Source organism: Ammospiza nelsoni, chromosome 5 (genome assembly GCF_027579445.1).
Source record: "Ammospiza nelsoni isolate bAmmNel1 chromosome 5, bAmmNel1.pri, whole genome shotgun sequence".
In the NCBI taxonomy this organism is placed as follows: Eukaryota; Metazoa; Chordata; class Aves; order Passeriformes; family Passerellidae; genus Ammospiza; species Ammospiza nelsoni.
The window spans coordinates 68,754,175-68,776,672 of record NC_080637.1 but is presented as its reverse complement, the minus strand read 5'-3'; the positions used below and the strand labels follow the sequence as shown (position 1 = coordinate 68,776,672).

The 22,498-nt window shown below is 46.5% G+C and overlaps 1 protein-coding gene across 1 annotated transcript in view; it reads right to left on the bottom strand.

Annotated features, from left to right (window-relative positions):
- The window catches only part of B4GALNT3 (beta-1,4-N-acetyl-galactosaminyltransferase 3), a 61,664-nt gene extending 45,241 nt beyond the window's left edge, over positions 1-16,423 (bottom strand). Inside the window, exons 1-2 of the mRNA XM_059472633.1 lie at positions 16,390-16,423; positions 15,767-16,252 (exon numbers count right to left, since the gene is read on the bottom strand). Of these exons, the coding sequence (XP_059328616.1) occupies positions 15,767-16,252; positions 16,390-16,423 (520 nt within the window). The remainder of the gene's footprint in view (positions 1-15,766; positions 16,253-16,389) is intronic.
- Positions 16,424-22,498: the final 6,075 nt, after the last annotated feature.

Below are 22,498 nucleotides of genomic sequence, written 5' to 3'. Positions count from 1 at the left end.
AAAATATTGCAGTGGTGGATTTTAAACAAACTGGCTGCAGAGCTGAATTTAGCACAGGGACACAGGGCCACCCTCCAAGTCATATCCAGGCCTCCTTCATCTGCCCAAGTGCTGGCAATGCATGCTGTTCCAGCTCCAGGGAAGCACCAGTCCCTCCCAATGCCTTCTCCAGGGCAGAGGGGGAGCCCACTGCACACTGCCTAAAGCACTTGATGTCACCCAGCATCTTCCCAGCAACTCTGCAGGGCCCTGGGCAATGCTCACAGCCTGACTGGCACAGACAGGGAGCCCAGAGCTGGAACACAGGCTTCTCCTGGACAGCCTCAGACAGCAAAGCCAGGCCATTTCCAGTGGCTATCTGCTTAGAAATTTGTATTTTTGCCAGCAGTCAGCATCAAAACAGTTCAGCAATGGGAAGGGAATATGGAAAAAGCACTTCACCCACTTCTCAGTAAATGATGATCACAAAGGGCAAGGAGGTCACTCTCACTGTAACCAGCAAGTGCAGGAAAAAGCCACTTTTCCATCACTGCCCCACAGGATTGCTCCATGCCCAGCCCTCCTGCACTCCCACTGCCAGCACACAGAGCCAGGAGCTGCCAGCACCAAGAAAAATTCTCTGCTAGGACTTGCCAGATTTGTGTGCGGGGGAAGAGCAAGACACAGCTGCCTTTTACCCAGCCTGTGGTGAAAGGAAGTGGTGCTTTCTTCACCTTGCTGGGTTTCAGGCAAATAAATCCTTTCCAGCAGAAACAGTAGCCCTGAGCAGGTCCTCTTGCATATTTGCCCATGTATTTTATACTCTGCCTTTCGTCACCCATGCTAAAAATACCTTGATGTCCTCTACACAGACAGTGCTCACTCCACCTCCAGCAGGGAAAAGGAAAGTGAAGCCAGAGATCCATTTGACAATTTTGTTTCCTTTACTTCACCAGCATGAAACCACAGAGGAGGGAGGCACCTGTGCCTAGAGCTGAGACAAGAGCAAGGGGGGACCCTGTCATTCCACATCCACTCCATCCTGGAGCTCTCTCTCTTCCCTGTCCACCTAAAGTGATGGAGACCTGGCAGAGGGCTGGCACACATCATCTGTACAATTCCAGATACAGAGAGGCCACTTTCCAAGTTGGCTGGTCAAATGCAGAAGACAGCTAGTGCAGCTATCCCAGCTGCTCCCATTTCTCTGCTATTTGCAGGAAAAGAGGAATTTCACATCCCTTTTAGCAGGATTAGCCACCACACAAACTGTGAACATGCCTTCCTCCTTTCTTTTCTTTTTTCTGCATCTGGTCCAGCTTTCCCTAGAAGCAGTATCCATTACCCATTGCAGATAAAACCCAAATTCCAATGCAAACCTCAACATTACTCTGATCTTTTTTAGGCTTTTTTTAGGCTGTCAAGAGGTGCTCATTTTGCTGCACCCCACCCATGGTGTCCCTCAGATTGTTCTCCTTGGTAGTTCTGCCTGCAATGGTCACACTTTGCCATTGTGCTGCCCTGGCACCCACTGCAGACAGCTCTACCCAATGGCCTTGGAAAAAGGAATTAAAGGCATTAAAGGAAAAGGGTTTAATGACCAAGTCCTCAGCTCAGCTGCATTTTTCCACCCCTTTTTTTGCCCCAGGCTGTGCAGTTCAGGCAAGTGCAATGAATGGGAAAGGTCAGAGATGAGATCTGTATTCTGGGGGCCCAGACAAGTTCCTGCCCCTGCTTTACACACAATGGCAGAGGTGGTTCACAAAAGGCAGAATGGCAGCATGCCTGGGGAAGCCAAACAAGCAGGGCAGGCTGGGCCCTGCAAAATAATGAAACAAGAGGCTCTCCCCTTGCAGTGAACGCATTTGGAGCCCAGTGAATGCTTTTTCATTCATGAACATTAAGTATTTTAAAAGAATAAATAACAATTGTCACTGACACCTTTGACATAGAGCCTAATTGAGGCATGGGAGGTCAAAGCAGCTTGTTCCAAAGCCTTGGCTGCTTAGCAGCAGAGACAAGACTGGCCTAGGTCCCTGTTCACCCTAATATGTGCTGTAACCACCAGGCCACCCTGTAATAGAGAACAAACAAGCTCTCATTTAGGGTGGGCAGTGAAATCTCTAGCAGCTTGTTCTGGCAGGCTAGCAGTGGTGAACAGACACTAATTTTCTTAGGGCAGCCAAACCCCTCATTTGCCCAGAAAACCTTTCCAGAAGCGAGGATACGCCTGAAGCCCTGAAAGTGCCCAGGAGCAAGAGCTGGCCTCCCCAGCTGTTATATGGCATTCCAAAGGAGAACAAGAAGGAACACCATTCTGAGAATCAGGATTTCCTACCATGTCCCAGGACTGTCCTGGCATTACCCTGCTCTCCCAACTGCTCCAGCATCCCTGGGGCAAGGCATCCCTTGCAGGGAGCCCTCCCAGAAGGCAGCAGGCACGCAGGGCGCTCTGTGTGGAGAGATTTAAGAGTGTTTTCCTCTCTACCCTGCCAGGCCCAGCTGGGTCAGACACAGCACTTGGCAAGAGAAGAGTTCCCTGCTAATTTTAGCCTCTGGCTCTCCACCCAAGCAGCAGCAGCTGAGCTGTGGAGAGCTGGGCAGCACCGAGGTGAAGGCAGGGTGTGCCACACTGCTGTGGGCTGAGGCAAATCCCTCCCCATGGCTGAGAGACAGATGGAGCAAGGACAAACTGCAGCTCCCAGGGGACTCTTGTTCTGCCCAGAGGAATAATTGAGGCTGCAAACCTGCAACAGGATGCCACGAATTTTACACACTTTGGGACAGCCCTGGAGGTGGTGCACACTGGATGCCAGTGTGTCACACTGAACAAGCATCAACACTGCTCATAGAAGAGCCTGGTCTGGCTCCTTCCCATAATGGTCCCTTCTCCAGCATGCTGCCTGCCACAGAATCCCTACCCAGGGATGGGATGCCTTCCCTGCTGAGTCTGCAATGCTGCAGACCCTGCTGTGTGAATCAGTGCTTGGGGTGGGAGGTGAGCAGGGAGAATTTCCCCGTGTCCAGATGCAAACTTGCACTGGTTCCAGCAAACAGCCCCTGTCCCTCTGTGTAAGAGGAAAAGCCCCAAAAGGCATGGCAAGGCAGGAAGGGGGCCCTGAGGATTATGAAAGGAGCAGAGGTAGCATGAACCTCAGCAAATTCAGAGAGTTTCTGGATTAAATGCTACCTGACCATGAACCATAGCCTATGTGCAAACCAAGCATCTCTTATTCAATTTTCGCTGTACTTGGAGGAAAAGGGACTTTACATCCTTTGAAAATAAGGAGGGGTACATAAAAAAGTCCTGACTATATTACCAAATCTTTTTCTGCAGAAAAAGCTGACAAAGTGCTGTGCATTTCTATGACACCCAGGACAAACCAGGTAACCACACTCTGCCAGTCAAGAGCAGCATCTGCAGCACTGAGCACAATGCCCTACACAGAAACTAACCACAGCAAAAAGCCATCATACTACTGATTTTCAAGGCACCAAACACCCTTATGACACCAAATACATTCTTACCCATCCTGGTAGAGTAGCTTGTGATTCCCACAAGCTTCTGTAAGTTTTATCCAGGTATTTTTCTCCACCTCTTTTAAACCTAAAATAGTGGTTTATTCTGCACCCTCTTCTTTCTACATCTCTCTTTTTGATCTCTGCTCCACTGAAACCCCAAGTATTTCCTTCTAACGTAGCTTTCAGTTCCATAAACATTACAATATTTTAGGGGCCACTGGCATTTTGTGATCACTCTGTTCTGACACTCATCTTACTATGTCCCATTTTTGGCCACCCCTTACTTTTGCTAAATAATTCCTGTCATCGTACTTTTAAATGCTTCCTCTTCTGCTGATTTTACCTTCCAGTTTTCTTTCTTCCTCTACTTCTGCATGAGCTGCCAAACTTGCTAAAATGCTTCTTTCCCTCCTCGATCTGCCTGTGTTGTGTATCAAATGCAAACGAAGAGTTATAAGAAAAAGGTGAAAACAAAACTTACAAAGAATATTTTAAAAATAAACAAAAAAAACCAAAAAACCCCACCAAAAACAAAACAACAAAACCAAAACAAAAAAAGCCAAAAAGCAACAACCAAAAAAAGAAAAAACAAAAACAAACAAACAAACAAAAAAAAAACAGGAAGAAAAACTCCAACTAGTCATGCCTTTTGGGAAGCATGGAGTTTTGGGAAAAAGCACTTAAGAAAGTGTACTGGAAGACCCAGAGTTAATTGGCAGAGCAATTACAATTTGCAAAGCAAAGGAAATCGGCCACATGGCTGGGGCTGATGGAATGCAGACAGCGATCAGACAGTTCAGACAAACTGAAATAATACTGGCCAGACTGAGGCAGGCTACAGCAGGAGTTCAAAGAGGGAGTGCACCTTCCCCTGCCCCCCAGCACACATCAAGGACCCTCTTCCCTACCCCCAAATGTGCCTGGAAAAGCCTTGAGAGACCTGCAAGGAAGGGTGGTATGTTGGGAGGAATCACAAGTGCAGAGATGTGCTAGCAACATCAGCACTTCTCCAGAGTAGCAGCAGGGATGAAGATGAGGGATCAGGGAGAAGGGAAAGGAACTAGAAAGGTGGAGGCATTTATTATGCCATGCCAGCAAGAGAGAAGCTGCCAATGGATGAAAGGCACTGGCAGAAAAAGCAAATTAAATTCAGGCTCAGTGCTGACAATCTTAGCTCCACTACTGGAGCAGGTGAGCAAGGTGAACAAGTAAATACAGATCATCAGCCAGTAATTCCATGGAAAAGGAAAACACCCATTACCAAGGTTAAATTCTGTCAAACCCTGGTACCACAAAGTGTGTGCAATTCCCTGAAGAAAAAGGAACCAAAACAGCAGAGACAGAATTAGAATAGATCTTTTCAAGTATAAATAAGCTCCTAACATAGCAAAACACGGAGCAGTACAAGTGTCCTTCAACTCATGCAACTTACAAAGTTCTTCCTGGCTGAGGAAGCAGCTGAAAAAGAGCAGGGTCAGGAATGGCCCTGGGAATTGGTGACAGGGACAGAGCAGCCAAGGCACATGGGCAAAAAAAGGTGATGAAACAAGCTCTGCTATGCTCCTCATCCCACAAACCCAGGACTGCTGAGGTCCTGATTAATTAAACACCTGTATAAAGAGGGTTTTGCCCCTGCCTGAGAGGGCAGAGGAGAATGATGGTGCACACCAAATCACTTCTGGGGGTTCAGGTGCTTATAGCTGCTGGTCCAGCCAGCACGTGGAGACAAACCAAGCACCAACTTAGCAAAACCTTTTTCCACAATCCACCATTCAGACTGTGTTTAGTGCTGAAAATCTTTCTAGAATCCAAATGAATTTAGTTCCATGTAGATATTTACTATTGCTACCATGTGGCTGATGGCATCTCTCATTTTTCCTTTGTGTCCCTATCTGCCGTCCCCCAAAAAAGTGGGCACAAACTTACTGCTGTGGAACACCTCTGTTCTGAACACCCTGGAAGCTGAGGGAGTTGTGGGAAAGCAGCCACAGTCCCTGTGGTTATAGGGCCCAGAACAGAAGGCAGCAAGGGTTCACAGCATGAGGCAATTATAGGGCCAAGGATGGCTGTTTGGGAAGCTGGGATACCTGTGCCATGAAAGATGATCCACTCTGAGAGAAGGAAGAGGCTGGGGAGGAGGTTAAGGGCCCCTTTCCCGGGGATCCCACCTGCACATCCTGCCCCTTTCCTGGGGATCCCACCTGCACATCCTGCCCCTTTCCCGGGGATCCCACCTGCACATCCTGCCCCTTTCCCGGGGATCCCACCTGCACATCCTGCCCCTTCCCTGGGGATCCCACCTGCACATCCTCCCCTTCCCTGGGGATCCCACCTGCACATCCTGCCCCTTCCCTGGGGATCCCACCTGCACATCCTGCCCCTTCCCTGGGGATCCCACCTGCACATCCTCCCCTTCCCTGGGGATCCCACCTGCACATCCTCCCCTTCCCTGGGGATCCCACCTGCACATCCTGCCCCTTTCCCGGGGATCCCACCTGCACATCCTGCCCCTTCCCTGGGGATCCCACCTGCACATCCTGCCCCTTCCCTGGGGATCCCACCTGCACATCCTGCCCCTTCCCTGGGGATCCCACCTGCACATCCTGCCCCTTTCCTGGGGATCCCACCTGCACATCCTGCCCCTTCCCTGGGGATCCCACCTGCACATCCTGCCCCTTTCCTGGGGTTCACACCATTCTGCTGCCCCCTGGGCTGCCCTCCACCTCCTCTCAGGTGCTTTAGGCTTCAGCCTCCTCCTCAGCTCATGCCTGGGATTTCCTGGATGAGATGGTGCTTATAATATTCTGGGGAACAGGGAGGGGGAATGCGGTCCTTTGTGATGCTTTTCCCTGCAAATGTTCAGCTCCCCACACTCAGCAGAGGTGCTCCCAGGGAGATGAGGCTCAGCCTCCCTCTGGCCACTGTGCTGGCACAACAGGAATCCCACAGAGGTTCAAGCTTCACCCTTTCTCCACTCTAGATTTAAAAAACAAACCTTCTCACTGCCTTTTTGTTGTTGTTGTTCCCCTAACAAGAAAAAGAAGCAACACACAAGCTGGGAAAGAACTTACTAATGCCTTTGTTCTTAACCCCTTGGCTTGGATGTTACTTTGAATTTCCAAGTAGATGCAGCTAACTACTCCCTCCCATTGCTGTGAGAGTACAGGCTGTGGGGCAGAACTGCTGGTCACAGAATTCACTCTGACAAGCAGGCATTGATGTTTTCAAGACATGAGAGAAGCCTCATTTTGCAATTGCTATTTACTCCTCATGTAAAGCAGACAATTATTACCAAGGTACACCTCTGGAAATTATAGTTCAGTCGGGTTCAATGGAAAAATTTGGGTTTGGCAGATTGTTTATTTTGCATTTTTGATGAAAAACAAACAAAACACTCCCAACTGGGCTGCTTACAACAAAACATGGACTGTGGCAGCTACTGCAGAGTGAGCTGCTGCAGTGGAGGCTGTTAGCACAGGGTGGTCTGGACAGGATCTTCTCAGCCCATTATAAATTTTGTTTTGCAGCTCAGATGGGGTTAATAACACCCAGACATGACTCCTGCAATTTTACAGAAAATTGCATTATGAAATATAAATAAAACTAGTTTAGGAAGTGAAGTATTTACAAGAAGGGCTGCAGACATCTCAACTAGGCTGAAATGAGTGGCAACTCTGAGAAAGATGTTGGGAGTTGCCAACACCAAATGTATGGGCCAAGCCCACATTAATGACATGGAAATAAATAAATAGCCTCTTCAAGGAGAGGTAAAAAGATTTACTAAGAATGGCAGGAAAAAATACATAGAATTATAAATGTAGATTATCCCCACTCCAAGAGAGCTCTACTAAGCAATAATGTAGCCATCACAGGCAATGACAGATAAAATACTTTTACTGGTGAATGGAATTCAACAGTATGTGACAATAAACTACTGTTTAGTGAGTGTGAATTCACCTATTTCAGTGAAACACAGGCTGCCATGTATGGCTACTAGTTCCTAATCTCGCAACTCAGAACACACGAGGAAAAGACAGTCAAAAAGGTGACACATGCCTGTTACAGTCAAGCTTTTGATCTGTGTTCAGTGTTTCTACATTACTGACTAGCACTGGCTGTCAATTTCCAACTGATAAAAATAAACAAAGAAAGAATATTTGAACTGTCAGAAATTAACATCGAGGTCACTGGAGTAAGAAGGGAAGGCCCTGTGGATGATGCAAAGGCCTGAGACTTGCCATTTGTATCTCTGACGGAAGACAGTGACATGGAAAAGGAAAAATAGCCCCAGACGGGACAATTTTGCCACATAAGGCTATCAGACCTACACTGTAAAGTAATCTGTGACAGCTTAATCCCCATCTTTCAGAAGCTGGGGGAAAAAAAACACATTGACCTCTTTTCCCCCTCAAAAAGCCCCCAGGACAACTCAAATGGAAAATAGAGAATGCTGAAATAACTAAGCCTTAGGAAGTTATAAAATCAGTATTAGTGATCTTTTGAGGGGCACTGATGCTTCAAGAGGACTTAAGTCCACCCAAAATCTTTGGATTGTCTGAAATGATTCAACATCCTAAAGACCGACTGCTTGAATATTATTATTCTGTGTAGCTGATTTAAATTATTTATTATGGCAACACAAATTATTTTCCTGTGATGTCTTAGGAGAACTTAATGTCAGCACAATCCCAGACCATCAAAGCATCTCAAAGCATCAGGAACTCCCTGCAGATCAGGAAGATCAAAAGCCTTTGCACTTTGTCATGTGAAAGTCTTCTCAGGAAAACAGAAACACAGAGCAGCTCTGGTCAAGATCCCAGTGTGCTCTGGCTTGGCTCATGACACACACAGGCTGTGAATTTCTAACATCATGAAAAGGGTGAGTCTCCAAGGCCCAGATTCACAACTGTTTCCACCCAAGGCACATGGCTCCTTCTGAAATCTCACACCATATGTAAATCAGCCAGCTTATTTCCTTTTCTGGAAAGTCTTTCTCAGCTATTACTGCAAGTCAAAAAATAAAAGCAGTGGAATTGGGAAATGACTGCAAGAGGCAATATCAGTGCAGAGCAAGAACAAATAGGAAAGGGAAACTGAACAAAATATATAAATTCCTGAGGCTAGGAGGAACAACCCCATAATTACTCCATTCCCAAGTGCCAGAACCCACAAGGCAGTCTCTGTCCTCAGGACAGCATCCTGCCTTTCTCCATCCTGCAGATGTCAGTAATTTCAAACCAGCAGGTGAAAGATGATGTCCATCTTCCCTCACATCTGCCTGGACCTGCAGGAGAAGGCAGAGCCTCTCTGTTACTGCAGCACACAGAAACATCTCCAGAAGACAGCATCAGTCCTCTGCCATCATTCCTCAGCCCTGCCCCTGTGGTGTGGGGGAAGATGCACAGGAGGGCACCCCTGTGGGATCCAAGCCATTCTAATCCAGTCCCACTCATGACAGGAAGGTGTGTGCAGGAAAACATGCTGTTCTGGCAAACCACTACAAAAATCTGTCATAGTTAACATGAGTACATGAAGAGATGACACAAGAGTTTATTTATAAAGGTGGTATGTAATCTTGGCAAATTATTTGGGGATCTGCTGAGGCCAGACAAACTGCAGGACAAGTTCCAAGAAAACAAACACCCACCTGACTGGAAGTCAAGTGGTGAAAAAGCACCAGGTTCATACCCTACCTGCAGCACCTTTTCCAGCAGCAGGGCAGGGATGTTCTGGCCCAGGACAAGCATGGCACAGCCACCTGAGATCTGGGCTTCCCCACCTGCTGCACTAATGAACCTCCCAACTGTCACAGACATTTTTTCACAGAAATCCTTTCTTTCAGATTTCTGCGTCTTCTGGAAGGCAGAGGCCTCAGAAGAGAATGTAAACAATTGTTATCAGCTGCTGTGGAATGCAATAGGATGCACCTATTTTGATTGGTGATTGGTTCATGTTCCCATATTTATAATTAAGGGCCAATCACAAGTGCAAGCTAGGGACAGAGTTCCTGGACACAACTTGGTTATAGAATTCTTTCTTTCTATTCTTAGCTCAGCAGCAGCTCTGCAAACTTCTCTCTTTATTCTTTTTGGCATAGTCATAATGTATTATATATCATATATCAATAAATCCAGCCTTCTGATCGAGAAACAAGATTCACCGTCCTTCTCTCACCATGGAGACCTTCAACAGGTCCCTGTAATACCCAACCAAGCTCCAGGGTGATCCACATTGCTTCCTGTAACCCTGGTATGGAGGGGTTTGACAGCTGGCTTGCAAGCAAAGCTGAGTTAATAGAAGAAAAAACAATTGTTGATTTTCGAGTGTATCGATAGCAAGGAGGAAGACAAGGCCATCGGCATGGAAGCAGATTAGAAAAGATACATCAAAATTTTTGTAAGCTAGGCTATGTGCACAAGTAGATGCGTATACCTGCCTTATTAAATTTCTGTAAAACTTTTGCCAATTATACTGATATTAATTGCTTTACACCAATGAAGATCACACTTTGTTAAGAGTATATAAGCTGGAGAACATGCAGAATAAAAACCTTTTTTCTTCTTACACCCTGATCACATGTGTATGTCACATCCAACCTAACGGTGACACCTTGGGCTCTCCCTGGAGCCTGTTGGAGCAGTCTGGGCTGTGACCATGGGCTGGGGATGCTGGATCCCTTACACACACAGAGCAGGATGCCCCAGCACCTCTGGTCACCCTGAACCCCTGGCAGGAACCCTGCATCACCTGCAGGGCACATCCCTCCCTCCACAGCTACAGGCCCACAGTGTGCTTTGGGAATGGGGCTGCCTGGCACGGATGCCTGAGAGCAAAGGCCTCACAAGTGTCCTAAGCAAACAAACACCATGTCCAGGCTCCATGGCACAGACATTCCCTTCAGGAGGGGTGCTTTGAGGGGGATACCTGGGTTAACTTGCAGAGAGGATATACACACTTCAGACATCCCTCCCCTCACAGCTACAGGCCCACAGTATGCTTTGGGAATGGTCCTGCCCTGAGAGCAAAGGCCTCACCAGTGTCCTTCTAAGCACACAAACACCATGTCCAGACTTCATGGCATAGACACTCCCTTCAGGAGGGGGTGTTTTGAGAGAGATACCTGGGTTAACAGCACAGAGAGGAAAGACATGTTTCAATAGGCCCACTATGTGCTTTGGGAATTGTGCTGCCTCACCATTGTCCTAAGCACACAAACACCACATCCAGGCTCCATGGTACAGACACTCCCTTCAGCAAGGGGATACCTGAATTAACTTGCACACAGAGGAAATACGCACTTCAGACATCCCTCCCCTCACAGCTACAGGCCCACAATGTGCCTTGGGAATGGTGCTGCCCTGTGAGCAGAGGCCTCACAAATGTCCTAAGCACACAAACACCATGTCCAGGCTCCATGGTACAGACACTCCCTTCCCCAGGGGTGTTGTGAGGGGGATACCTGGGCTAACAGCACAGAGAGGAAATACACACTTCAGACATTCATAGCTATAGGCCCACAGTGTGTTTTGGGAATAGTGCTGCCTCACCAGTGTCCTCTAAGCACACAAACACCACATGCAGGCTTCATGACACACTCCCTTCAGCAGGGTGTATTTTGAGGGGGATACCTGGGCGAACATCTTGCAGAGAGAGGAAATACACCCTTCAGACACCGCATGGCCCCGTTTCTCCCCACGTGCAGTGAGGAATCCTGGGGGCAATGAGCTCAGCAGGAGAGCGATACCGTGCGTGCCCAGGCAGGAGAGATGGTGTGTGAGGGATTGCAGGAGCCAGCCATGAGCATGGGAATGAACCTGCAGGTGTAGGTGTGCTCCTCAAGGGGTGTGTGCACACAGGCAACAGGAGGAAGGCGATACATTACATCAAATGTCGAACTTCACCTTTTGGCAGACACTTTTCTCACACAAACACATTCACCTGCCCATTCACATCAATATTGGGGTAATTTGCACTGCTCTGTAGTGGCCTGGATGCCTGAAGGTCAGAACTCATCATGGCGAAGGAATAAGAAGCCAATGTTCTGGGAAAGCAAAGGGATAGCGAAGATCTACATACAGGGGAGTTGGAAGTCTTGCTGTAAGGACTTCTTTATTGGTATCTTCTGAACCCTCCAATTTTCCACTTTAGAGAATGGGAATATGCACTCCTGAGTTAGCAAAGCAGCAGTCTGAAATCCTAAACCAGACACTAACCACCACCACAATCCAAGATAGGAAGATAACACACTCCCAGTGCTATTTACTCACAACAATCAAATGTGGAGGAATGGGGGTAGGTCGAAGCAGCTGGGAAGGGCAGGTTAAGAAAGGGGCCCCCAACCCCTTGTTCCTACAAGCTGCACCTCCCAGGATTCCAACCTGATCCTGAACACCTTCCCTGTGCCTGGCTCAATGTGACACTGAGCACAAACCTGCGATAAAAGAAATCAGTACAAGTGATTTATAGACTCCTGAAATACCATGGACTTTGCAGCAGAAAAAAACACGTTCTGCATAGCAATGGCTGGGAATGACCTCACCTCCAAGTTTCTACAGGGATGGGGCTGGGTTTTCACTATGCTGACACAAGATTTTTCTGCAAACACAGCCCACTGACACCAGCCTCACTCCCTCAGTCATACCCTGCTGCACAGGGGGCAAGATGAGGCACTGCTGGGCACAGAAGAGAAAAAAAGAGGGAGCAGGAGGAGTTGTCAGACCCACCACTTCTTCCATCCAAACAGCACTGCAGCAGCTCTGGGAAGTGGCAGTGTTTTGGGACGAGGGTTTTTCCTGAGCAAAGACCTCTCCCTGCCCTGAATAACAGCAGTAAAGGCAGGATGCAGAACTTGCTCTCCAGACCTCTGTGTTTTCTCCCTCCCCAACACCTCTTTAAATAATAAAGTTTCCCCATCTCCAGCAGGAGCAAAGTGTGCTGTGTAGCAGCTCATAAAGATGAGGAAAACATTCCTAGTGGAGAGCCCACTCCAGAGAGGTTAGTGCTTGTCAGCAGCAGCAGCAAATAGACTGTCTCCAGCTCTCTGGGTTTCCTGGCAGGGAGGCAGTGTCCTGCCTGTTAAAACTTGTTTTGGATGACAACAGGCCACATTCCACGTGAGGAGAGTGTGCCCATCCTTCAGCTCACAGCAGGCTGCTTGTTTCTCTTCACTCAGCTGTAAACATGTTTAAGATTCCTATAAACACCTATTGAGCAGCAAACCAGCCAAACATGCTCAGTTAAAAAAAAAAAGAACCAGATGGCAAACCCCACAAGAACAGAAACACCCTCCTACCCATGAGCAAACAATCCTGCCAACAAGGCTCCCTGGAAAGAATATGTAAGAACATCACCTTAATACACTCACATCACAAGGAGAAAAAGAAGTTACTTTCCTTTACCTGACCAACTACTCATTTCAACATCACCTTCAAAGGAAAGCCATCCCTCACAAGAGCCCATACTATCCTCTGTGTCTGCCCAGCCCATCCCAACCTCCCTGAAAGCTCAACTTTCCCAATCAGCTTTGGCACACAGAAATGCCAAGCCATGGTGTACACCAGGCACAAGTTCTGCACCTCAGGCTGATCCTCACAACCTTTCACTTTAACATTACAGCAAAGCTTTCCTCAGGCCAGAGACTCTCCCAGCACATGGTGATGAAGCATCATGCTTCATGATGCTGATGATTACAGGATATTCTCCTAAACTCCTCATTCACTTTTATCCAAACTATTTTACCTGCTTGACTTTGCTGCACAGCAGAGCTGCACACACCTCAAGAGAGGACAGTCAGGGCCCCAATTTTTCAGCATCACTTACTCAAACACCCATCCCTGGGTGTGGATCTGCTCTCTCCAGCACACACTGACCTGGGGGGTAAGAGAAGGAGAGGAGCACAAAGCTCAGGAGGATCCACCATGCCTGGAGACTTGCTCTGAGACTTGAGAGCAGGGATGCTGTGGGGACATCACAGGGGCTTGTGCTCCATCTCATGCAGGGCTGAGAGGAAGAGCAGTATTTTCTCTGAGTCCTTACAGCTTTGCAAGAGGGAGACTCACTTTTCTGGAAAGAGAATAACAAATCTGGCTTTCCATACACAGGCTGTACTATAATGCCTTTTAGAGTGGCAAGAAGAAACTCCATTACAGGCACAGGAGATGGAAACAGTGATCTCCTGCAGATCTTTCAAGCCCAACAGCTTTACACCTTTTTGGCCCCAATGGAAGAGCCTTTTAGCCTTTTGTCTAGAAAAACTGCCCAATAAAGAGCTTTTGCATTTTATCATTAATAACTGTTGCATCAGCTAAGTTGGGGTGGCAGCTCTTGGTTGGTCCCAGGAGTGATTTACAATAGGGCTCCCACCTGGGACATGCAACAGAAAACAATGCAGAAACAAGGCAAAAACTATTAATTGCTTGCTGAGTCACTCCCCTCCTCAGCTTCCCAGGATCCAGGAAAGAGTCACCACATGGAGTCACAAACACAGCCATCTCTCTCCCCCAAGAAGAAAATATTACTTAGTTTCAACAGCCAAAACAAAACAAATACTATTTGTCTTCTGCTCGGATTTCTGATTTCTCTTACAACAAAACAGGCTTTTAGAGGCAGCAGGGCAAGAGGAAGGGTGAGGAAGGTCACAGATTAACCTTCCTCCTGTTAGCAGGTTCCAGGATTCTGGCTGCAAGGCCAAGAAAACGACACCAAGTGCCCAGTGTGACCACAGCCCCCTGTGATGCTGAGCCATGAGGAACTGCCTGTCAGAGGATTTTACCCTCCCACCCTTTCCAGAAGCATTTAAATACCTCCTGTTTGCAATGAGCAGCAACGTCTCTGGTAGATTTGAGAGAATCTGGAATTTTATATAATTGAACTTTAATATAATGCAATTATTTTGTTCATGTTCTGTTTTGGTTGGTAGTAACTGCAGCCATCTCACTGTTTCCAGTTTCAGTCTTAAAACAGAATGACTTTTGTAACAGAGATGTAAAAATAATCCTGCCTTAGAGCAAAGAGGAATAATCCAATTCGCTAAGAAAGTTGTTTTCTGCTGCACATCTCTGCTTCACCCTCCTTCTCCCTCTGCATTGCTGGCAGTGAAAGGACCATCAGCTGTGCAACTCCAAACACCCGACTCAGCCCCTCTCTCCTCATAACCACTACTTTAAATACTTCTCAGTTGTTTTCTCCCTTGTTTCTACACCAGCCCTCTGCCCACCTGTACAAATCTTCTCTAAGCATTTTTGGTGGGGTTTTGCCAAAGGGATGTACAGTAAAAGGCATGGTGAGATTGCACGAAAGATGTAATGCAAAGCAGACTCACGGGGCAATTCACCTTCTCATTCCACCAAGCATAAAAAGAGGATTATTACTAGAAGATTTATCCTAGACAAAAAAAAATCAGATCTGTACTCTGCTGGAACAATAAATATGTGCTTTTAGCCTTAATATCATACATAATACAGAACAAATATACAAGCTGAAGTCTTGTAATGGACTTTGTGGGAGTAGACATTCATGGTGCTCCTTGCACCAGCCACAGTCCAAAGCTTTAAGACTGAAACCAAGCCTGACTCGTGGGAGTATAAATTAGGAGGTTTATAACACGTAATGAAATCACCAATACACTGGAAAGTATCAACAGTTAAACACTAACATGTAGTTAAACATACTTTCAATTTATATTAGTACCGAGTACTGACACGGTTTAATAAACAGCAGCAACATCACAGGCTTTTACCAAACCATGAGTCATTCGAAACTTTTCTATAACTCAAAAAAGAGAAGGGCAAAAAAACACACGACACTGACAGAGTTTTCCTCTATTTCAGCGAGCAAAGCGCAGCTCGTTGCTGTACTCCCCAAAGTTCGCTCGCAGCGAGCCCGTTAGCGGGCAGGCAGGGCGCCTCTCCCGGGCGCGCATCCCCTCCTGCTCCTCGCATCAAAGCCGCCTTCAAAGAAGCATCTCTGCTGCCTTACGGGTTCGCACCAAGAACGAGAGACATCTCAAAGCCGCGGCTCCGGGCTCTATAGCTCCAACACGGTCAGCTTTGGGTAGGTCTCCCGGCAGAGAGGGAGTGAGAGCCAAGAGGCAAGGCCAAAAGCAGGGAAGGGAAGCCCCAGCGCCCGGCCGCTCCCGGGGGCCAAAGCCGCGCTCCGACCTCCGCGGGGCTGCCGAGGATCGCAGGCTGCCGAGGATCGCAGGATGCCGGGGCTGCGAAGAACGGGACCCTCCCGCTCCCTCCCGTTCCCGCTGCCGGGGATCACTCACTGCGCTCCGGGGCAGCCCCGCCGCCGGCCGCCGCCACCAGCTCCAGGTAGGCGGCCCAGAGCCCGAGGGCGAGCGCGCCCAGGGCCAGCAGCAGCCGCAGCTGCCTCCGGCGCCGCAGCCGCGCCAGCAGCCGGCCCCGCATGGCGCCGCTCAGGGCGCCGGGCCCCCGCCGCCCCGGGCCATGGCTCCGGCTCCGGCTCCGGCTCCGCTCCGGCCGCACGACCCCGGCGCTGCCGCCGAGCGCGGCGCGGGGCGGGCCCAGGTGCGCAGCGCCGCCCCCGCGGGCAGCCCCAGCCCCGGCCCCGCGCTGCCGCCGCCCCCCGCACCTGCCTCCGCCCCGGGGGCTCCGCGCCCGCCCTGGCCGCTGACAGCCGCCTCCGTGGCGGTGGAAGCTCCGAGCCTTCCTCACGGCCGCTCTCCGTGCCCCAGGAGCGTTGGTGCTGGAGTTGGTGCGTCCCGCCGGTGAGGAGCGGGACGGTAACTCCTCTGCAGGGAGGGAAGTGGAACGAGAGGAGACGATTCAAATTCACGCTGATACTACACACAGCTGAATCCACGCAATGGATTCACAGTTGAATCCACGCAATGGATTCACAGCTGAATCCAATTACCGTGTCTCTCACCTGGTGGAACAGGTGTATGTAATTGGACGTGCATGGCTCGGTGAGGAGGAAGAGGGCTGGTGAAGCCTCCAAACCTGCTTTCTGAAGCGGCTGAGCGGATGCGATGTTACATCGTCAGCCCCCTCGGCGAGAGGACGTCAGAGGTTTACACAAACACCAGGACTTTTCCTGGATGAAATTGCTGCTTCATTATATGTCCCAAGCACACTTTTGAAGTGACTTCTTAGAGTCCTTGCCATGCTGTTGGTTTCATTCACATCGCCAAGCTGTCTTGGAGGCTGCAAACTGCATTCCTCCTCGGTGAAGGAAAATGGGAGATGACATCTGGCACGTACATCATGTATCCAACTGGGCAGCGAGTCCAGAGCTACCCCTTTCCAAAAAGGGAATGTTGTGGTGTGGGTATTGGGTCATTGGTGGCAACTGTTTTCCTTCACAGCTCCACTCCTGCCCACGTGCAGCTCCTGTGCTGTGTGGGACCAAGAACAGAAGCTCTCAGGCTGAAGCTGGTTTTTAAAATTAATGAAATTATAGTACTTTCTTTTTTTCTTGAGACCCCCCTGGAAACAAACCCATGGTGTGGGAGCCTGGTGAGTGGCTCTGTCGTTGGGCTCCCCCAGCCTCCCTGGGACAAGGTCCACGGTGCAGCTTTGGAGGATGCAATGCTTGTGTTCCTCCTCCCTACCCCATCTGAGGCCACAGATGCACATCCATCATCCGAGCCTGAATAATGGGGGATAATTCCTCCAGTGTAAACAGAAAGAGCTGCCAATAGCCAGACAACACCAGTACACACACAACTAAAAATGGGAAACTCTGTGCAGTTTAACAAGGCAGGATTCTCATGGGGACATGACACTGTTAGAGTTTTTTGGTGGTGTGTTAGTTTGAGGTTTATCCACCATGAGAGAAATAAACTAAATTTTTATACGTGTTCCAAAAATGGCAGAAAATAGTAAGAAAAGTGTGTAATAAATACAGATCTAAATTTAACTTTGTTTAAAGACTGAGAATTGAATTATGTATTCTTAGCAGAAAGTTGCGTGCATTTCTTAAATGAACAACTGTATGCCTGAAAAATAACAACTGCACTTTGTTGCATATTAAAATAAGTAATCACATTTTTCTCTAGTGAGCATTGTACAAAAATGGAGGGAAGGGAAAAGTGAAAGTAAAGGCTAACAGTAGCATTGTCAACTTCTAAAGAAACAAACTTCTTGATGGAACTGTGCTGTGATACAGAAAAGCTCTTGTCTCTGGAGAAACAGCTTAAGGAAATGACTATGGCATGATCATATCCATTACAATACAGTTACAGCAGATCAGTTTTAAGGAACAAAATTAATCTGAATGTGTAATAAAAAGGGAAGTCATAAACTTCAATAGCTTATTCTGGACTACTTATTCATTGCTGAAAGAACAGATACTCAGGAATAAGATTCTGGCAGTGATGTTCAAAAGGACCTCACACAACTGTTTTTATCTCAAGTCTGCTAGCAGTCTTATAGTCTCAGATTCCCAGGCATCCCAAGTGACAGGAGTGCCCAGCCCTCCACCTCTCTCATCCTCAGTGTGTGCAATGTGGCAGCTCATGCTGGGGTCAGCCCTTCAGGGAGAGGAAAGCAGGTGAGCTGGAGGTGGTGCGACAGGAACAGGGCCCAGGGTGTGTGGAAGTAACTCTGACAGGAGCTGGCACTGCTGATGGACCATCCTTGGATATTGGACATTGCTGCTGGCTTCAGGACACATCTCTCCCAGCCTACCCTGAAAATCCACTTCAAAGAAACTGGCTCTTTGCCAGGAGTATTTTCTGGCTTTCTTTGAGCTGCTGTTTGTTTTCTATTTTGGCTATGCTCCCTCATGATAAAAGCAGCCTTTGATACAAGTGCAGCACTTAGTGCACATCTCCTGTTCCTCCTGGCTCACTCCTCTCTAGATCCATCTCTGAGCATCTCTGCTTCTTGTTATGTTTTTGCTTCTAGTTATCTAACAACTGTTTCTCTGTTCTGTAAATCTTTTAGTTCCATGCCAACACTGTTTCTCTGTAGGTTCCCCAAAGGTTCAATTATCTGCCACTTGCTCCCTCTTTCTTCTTGTGCAATTTTCCACACTAATTACAAGCTCCACACCAAAGATACCCAACTGTCCCTAGACTTCCCCACCCTGGTGGCTCCATGCTTCTCTTCCTGACCTCAGCTGTGCTCTGAAGCACAATGACTTCATCTCAACATTCTTCATAGGAATAGCTCAAAGGCAGAAGTCTTTCTAAAAGGAATAAGCAGTTTCTGAAGACACAGCTCCCCGTTATTTCTCTTTTTGGCACCTCAGGATGTGATTGGGCTCTAAAAGGCGTTACTAGTGGAGCAATCCTAGAAAAATTCCTGTCAATGCTGCCGTTGAACATCACTGTAAGGGAATCAGTGCAGTCCCACAATTAAAATCCTATCAGCACAAGGACCTCCTTGCTCAGATAAGTGGTGCTGATACAAGGGGTTGTGCTGCCATGGTCATATTTTACTGGTGCAGTAAGGAAGAAAAATTATAAAAGAAAGGCTTTGTAAAATCAGGTCTACTTTGTTATATCAGTGGCTAGCCTTGTCAAGCTAGCAGTTTGCAGATTGCCATGTGAAAGCAATCCTGGTGTGAACAGTTCATTAATATAACAACCTATTCCTGGGTGAAAAACAAGCAGCACCTGCATAAACATTAAATCTACTCCATGGGAACCAGTGAAGAAAGTATGTAAACAATTTAAGAGGAGAGAGGTTTGATGGACAAGTAAAATAGCTTTTACTAACCAATAAATTGGCAAGAAAGCTCCTAACCAATAGGAATCCCACACAAGGTCTGTAAAAGTGTATAAAAATGAGTTACATGAATAAAGAATAGGCTTTTTCCACCACGAAGAAAATGGAGTCTCATGTGTTTTATTCTGATATTTTACAAATACAGTTACACTGCCAGGATTTGGATGGTGTGGCCTGGGTTGGGGTTTGTGATTTCCTCTTGCTGCTCACACAGCCATGACTTTGACTGACAGGATCAGGATCCCATTGCTGTCTGGGTGCAAAGCCTCATTCATGATTGTGTCTTTCCACTGCTTAACTCCTTCCTTAGCTCTCAAGTCCCCACTGTCCAAATAAAGTTACATAGAAATGGTTTCCCTTCCATTTCAGCTGGCAAGAGGTCACATTTTCACATGAGCTTTATCCAGTAGGATAAAGGTGTAGGAACACCTCCTGATTGCAGGACCTGCCCCAGGAGTTGACCTAAATTGCTTTTTTGCACATCAGAACCATCTCTTGATATCTAGAGCACACATTTGCACTTCCTGAAAAAGTTTTTTCTATACTTTAAGCTGAGAACTTTCAAGAGACTTTGCAAAGTCTTTTTAGATATTTATCATAATGAAAGATGAAAATATGTGAGAATTTGGGAAATCCATGTTTTCACTCTAGTCTTGCATAACTTCTTCCTTCCCCTGTCTTAAACATAATAATACCTGGTTTCTATTTTAAGTGGCTGTGCTCATCATCCTTGCTTTTCAAGAAGTCCCCAAGATGCATCATAGTCACATTATCAGAGACATTACAGACCACAGAGATGAGCAGCATTCCCTGTAGACATCTGTCCACCCAAGCTAGGATTGAAGAGGAAAAAATGTTGTAGTGGATGGTTTAGAAGTGACACCATACTGAGAGAAATGTTTACAGTAAGAGAAAAGCAATTTGATCTCTGAATCAATACAGGAGCATTTGGCACAAACCAGACATTCCTCACCAAGGTAAATCCTGAGCTTTTTATTAAAACCAAGCCCATTTCAAGAGTGGTCAGCCCATTTCCCTTCATGCCTGTGCAGATAATTGTCTTACTTTAACCTTGAACCATTTCTGTGTTAAAAGCCCTTCTGGGTTTTCTGAATAAACCCAAATAATCTGTATTTACACATCTGTCCCCAGTAAAACAGCATCACATTCTTAAAATATGCAATTTAGTTAGTGTAAGTGAACGGTCAACCCTACTGAGGGCTCTGTTTTTCAAGCTGTATTTCTAGAGCTTGCTGGAAGGGCAGTCACTCTACCCCACATTCAAAGATGCCTTTTCTCCAAGAGTTCCCTTGGTGCTAAATGGGAGACACCAGAAGTCCACTACACTCCTCCCAAATACTTCAATCATAGCAGAGATGTTTCCTGCCAGTGGGTTAAATATTGCTTCCCTCTGATGGCCTGTTTTGGACAGTAGGTCCTCAATATTTGATGCAACCTAAGAATCCAAATGTTGCTCTTTTGTCTAAAACCTTAAAAAGGCAGCAAACAAAAGGAATCACTGCAGCTCCCACCACTCACACTTTCTACACTGTGTCCAAGACTGTTTTGGTGCATAATCCCAGTCTGCAGGATAAAAAATGTGTATACTTCTACAGCTAGACTTGCACATTTAAGGAAAATGCTTTAGGGAGTAGAGTTACAATCTAAAGGAACTGGAAAATAAAAAAGCAAAATATTGCAAAAAAATTAGAAAGAAAACTGTCCATAACATACTCATGACCTATGATACCACTTTGAATGGGGACAAATAGGACATCTTTATTAATAAAGATCAAATGTGTTTATGAGCTTTAATTAAAGTCTGAACAACATCCCTTTGCATGAGTATGAACAGATCTACCAGAACAAAGTACACAGGCATGCTGCTCCCAGCTAGACTCAGAAATACTATCTGATTATCAAAGAATTCCTGGCCTCCATAGAAACATTTCAATTCCAGACTATCAGGCTGCCCAGAGAGTCCATCCACAGTGGTAAAATGTGTTTCTGAAATGATAATCCTACTTACATAAACAATTTAACTGTAGCCACTGCATACAAGCACATACTACATTACTGTTTAGACTTATTTTAACACCTATGAGAACTATTGCTCTGCCCAGGTACAGTCACAACATCAGTTCACTGGGGAATTACTGCAGACTGTGATATAGGAAATTCACAAGAAATTTTTATTTTGGTTTTACCTTATATAACCTTGCTGTGCAGAGTTAGCTGACATAGCATGTCCCTATAATTAAAGCAACTGCATGAAAACTAAAAAACTCCAACAAATACTGCATATAAATACATTAAAGGTTTGAAGCCAGAAGGAGCCACTAAATTATTTCCTGTTAGGTCATGTCATTATATTTCATTATTTTCTAATGGGTCAAACCCAGTAACTTATTAAAACAAGTTAATAAAGGTGAAGTAATTTTTTGATTTGAAGATAGAGATGGAGAATTTGTTACTTCCATACCTAGTTTGTTATAGTAAGGGGAAAAAAAAAAAAGCACTATCTCCCTACTAAAAATTTATGCCTTTTTAAATTTATTTAAGGTTCAGGCTACTTCTTGTTGCTCAGCATTGCCCTGCTAGGATACAGAGGCCTTCGGTAGGTTTGTTTTTTTTTGTCTTCAAGAGACACATATTAATCCATCTTCTTAATGCAAGACAAAATGAGCTCTTGCACCACCTTTTCTCTTCCTCTGAATCATCTGTGGTTGTGTGCCTTAAGTAATATTTCAACACTCCTTCTGAAAAGTAGGCACTCCTTCCTTACTTAATTGAAGCTACACAATAAGGTTTCCCCTGCTCCTCATTTTTCTCCCAGTTATGCAAGAGAGATTTAGTATCTTGGCTCCCAAAAAGAACATGTGTCCAGTTCTAACTTTTAATCCTGTAGTATAGACTCTCCATAATCTTAGAAGCAGACATTTCAGATTCTGTTCTACTACACTCATAACCTGGCATTAGTTGTACTAAAATGACACAGGTCACACATTACTAACTTCAGTTATCAAAAAAGCTAATCTATCTTGGGAGTAAACGCTATTTTTTTATTTCTACCCAAAAATTGTAGGGAAAAAAAATTAAGATAGTGGAACTTCTCCCAGGAAACCCCTTTGAAAACACCAATAATGCTTTGTTGACATTTTACAGGGTAGCTGTCAGTGGTAGGAAGCACTTGGCTCTTTAAAGCAGTTCTTGGCATGAAGGTCCCCATTTGTTTTGGCAACATTTCACACGACCACGTGATGTCACACAGAAAGAGTGTGTACAATACTTTGCACTTCCTG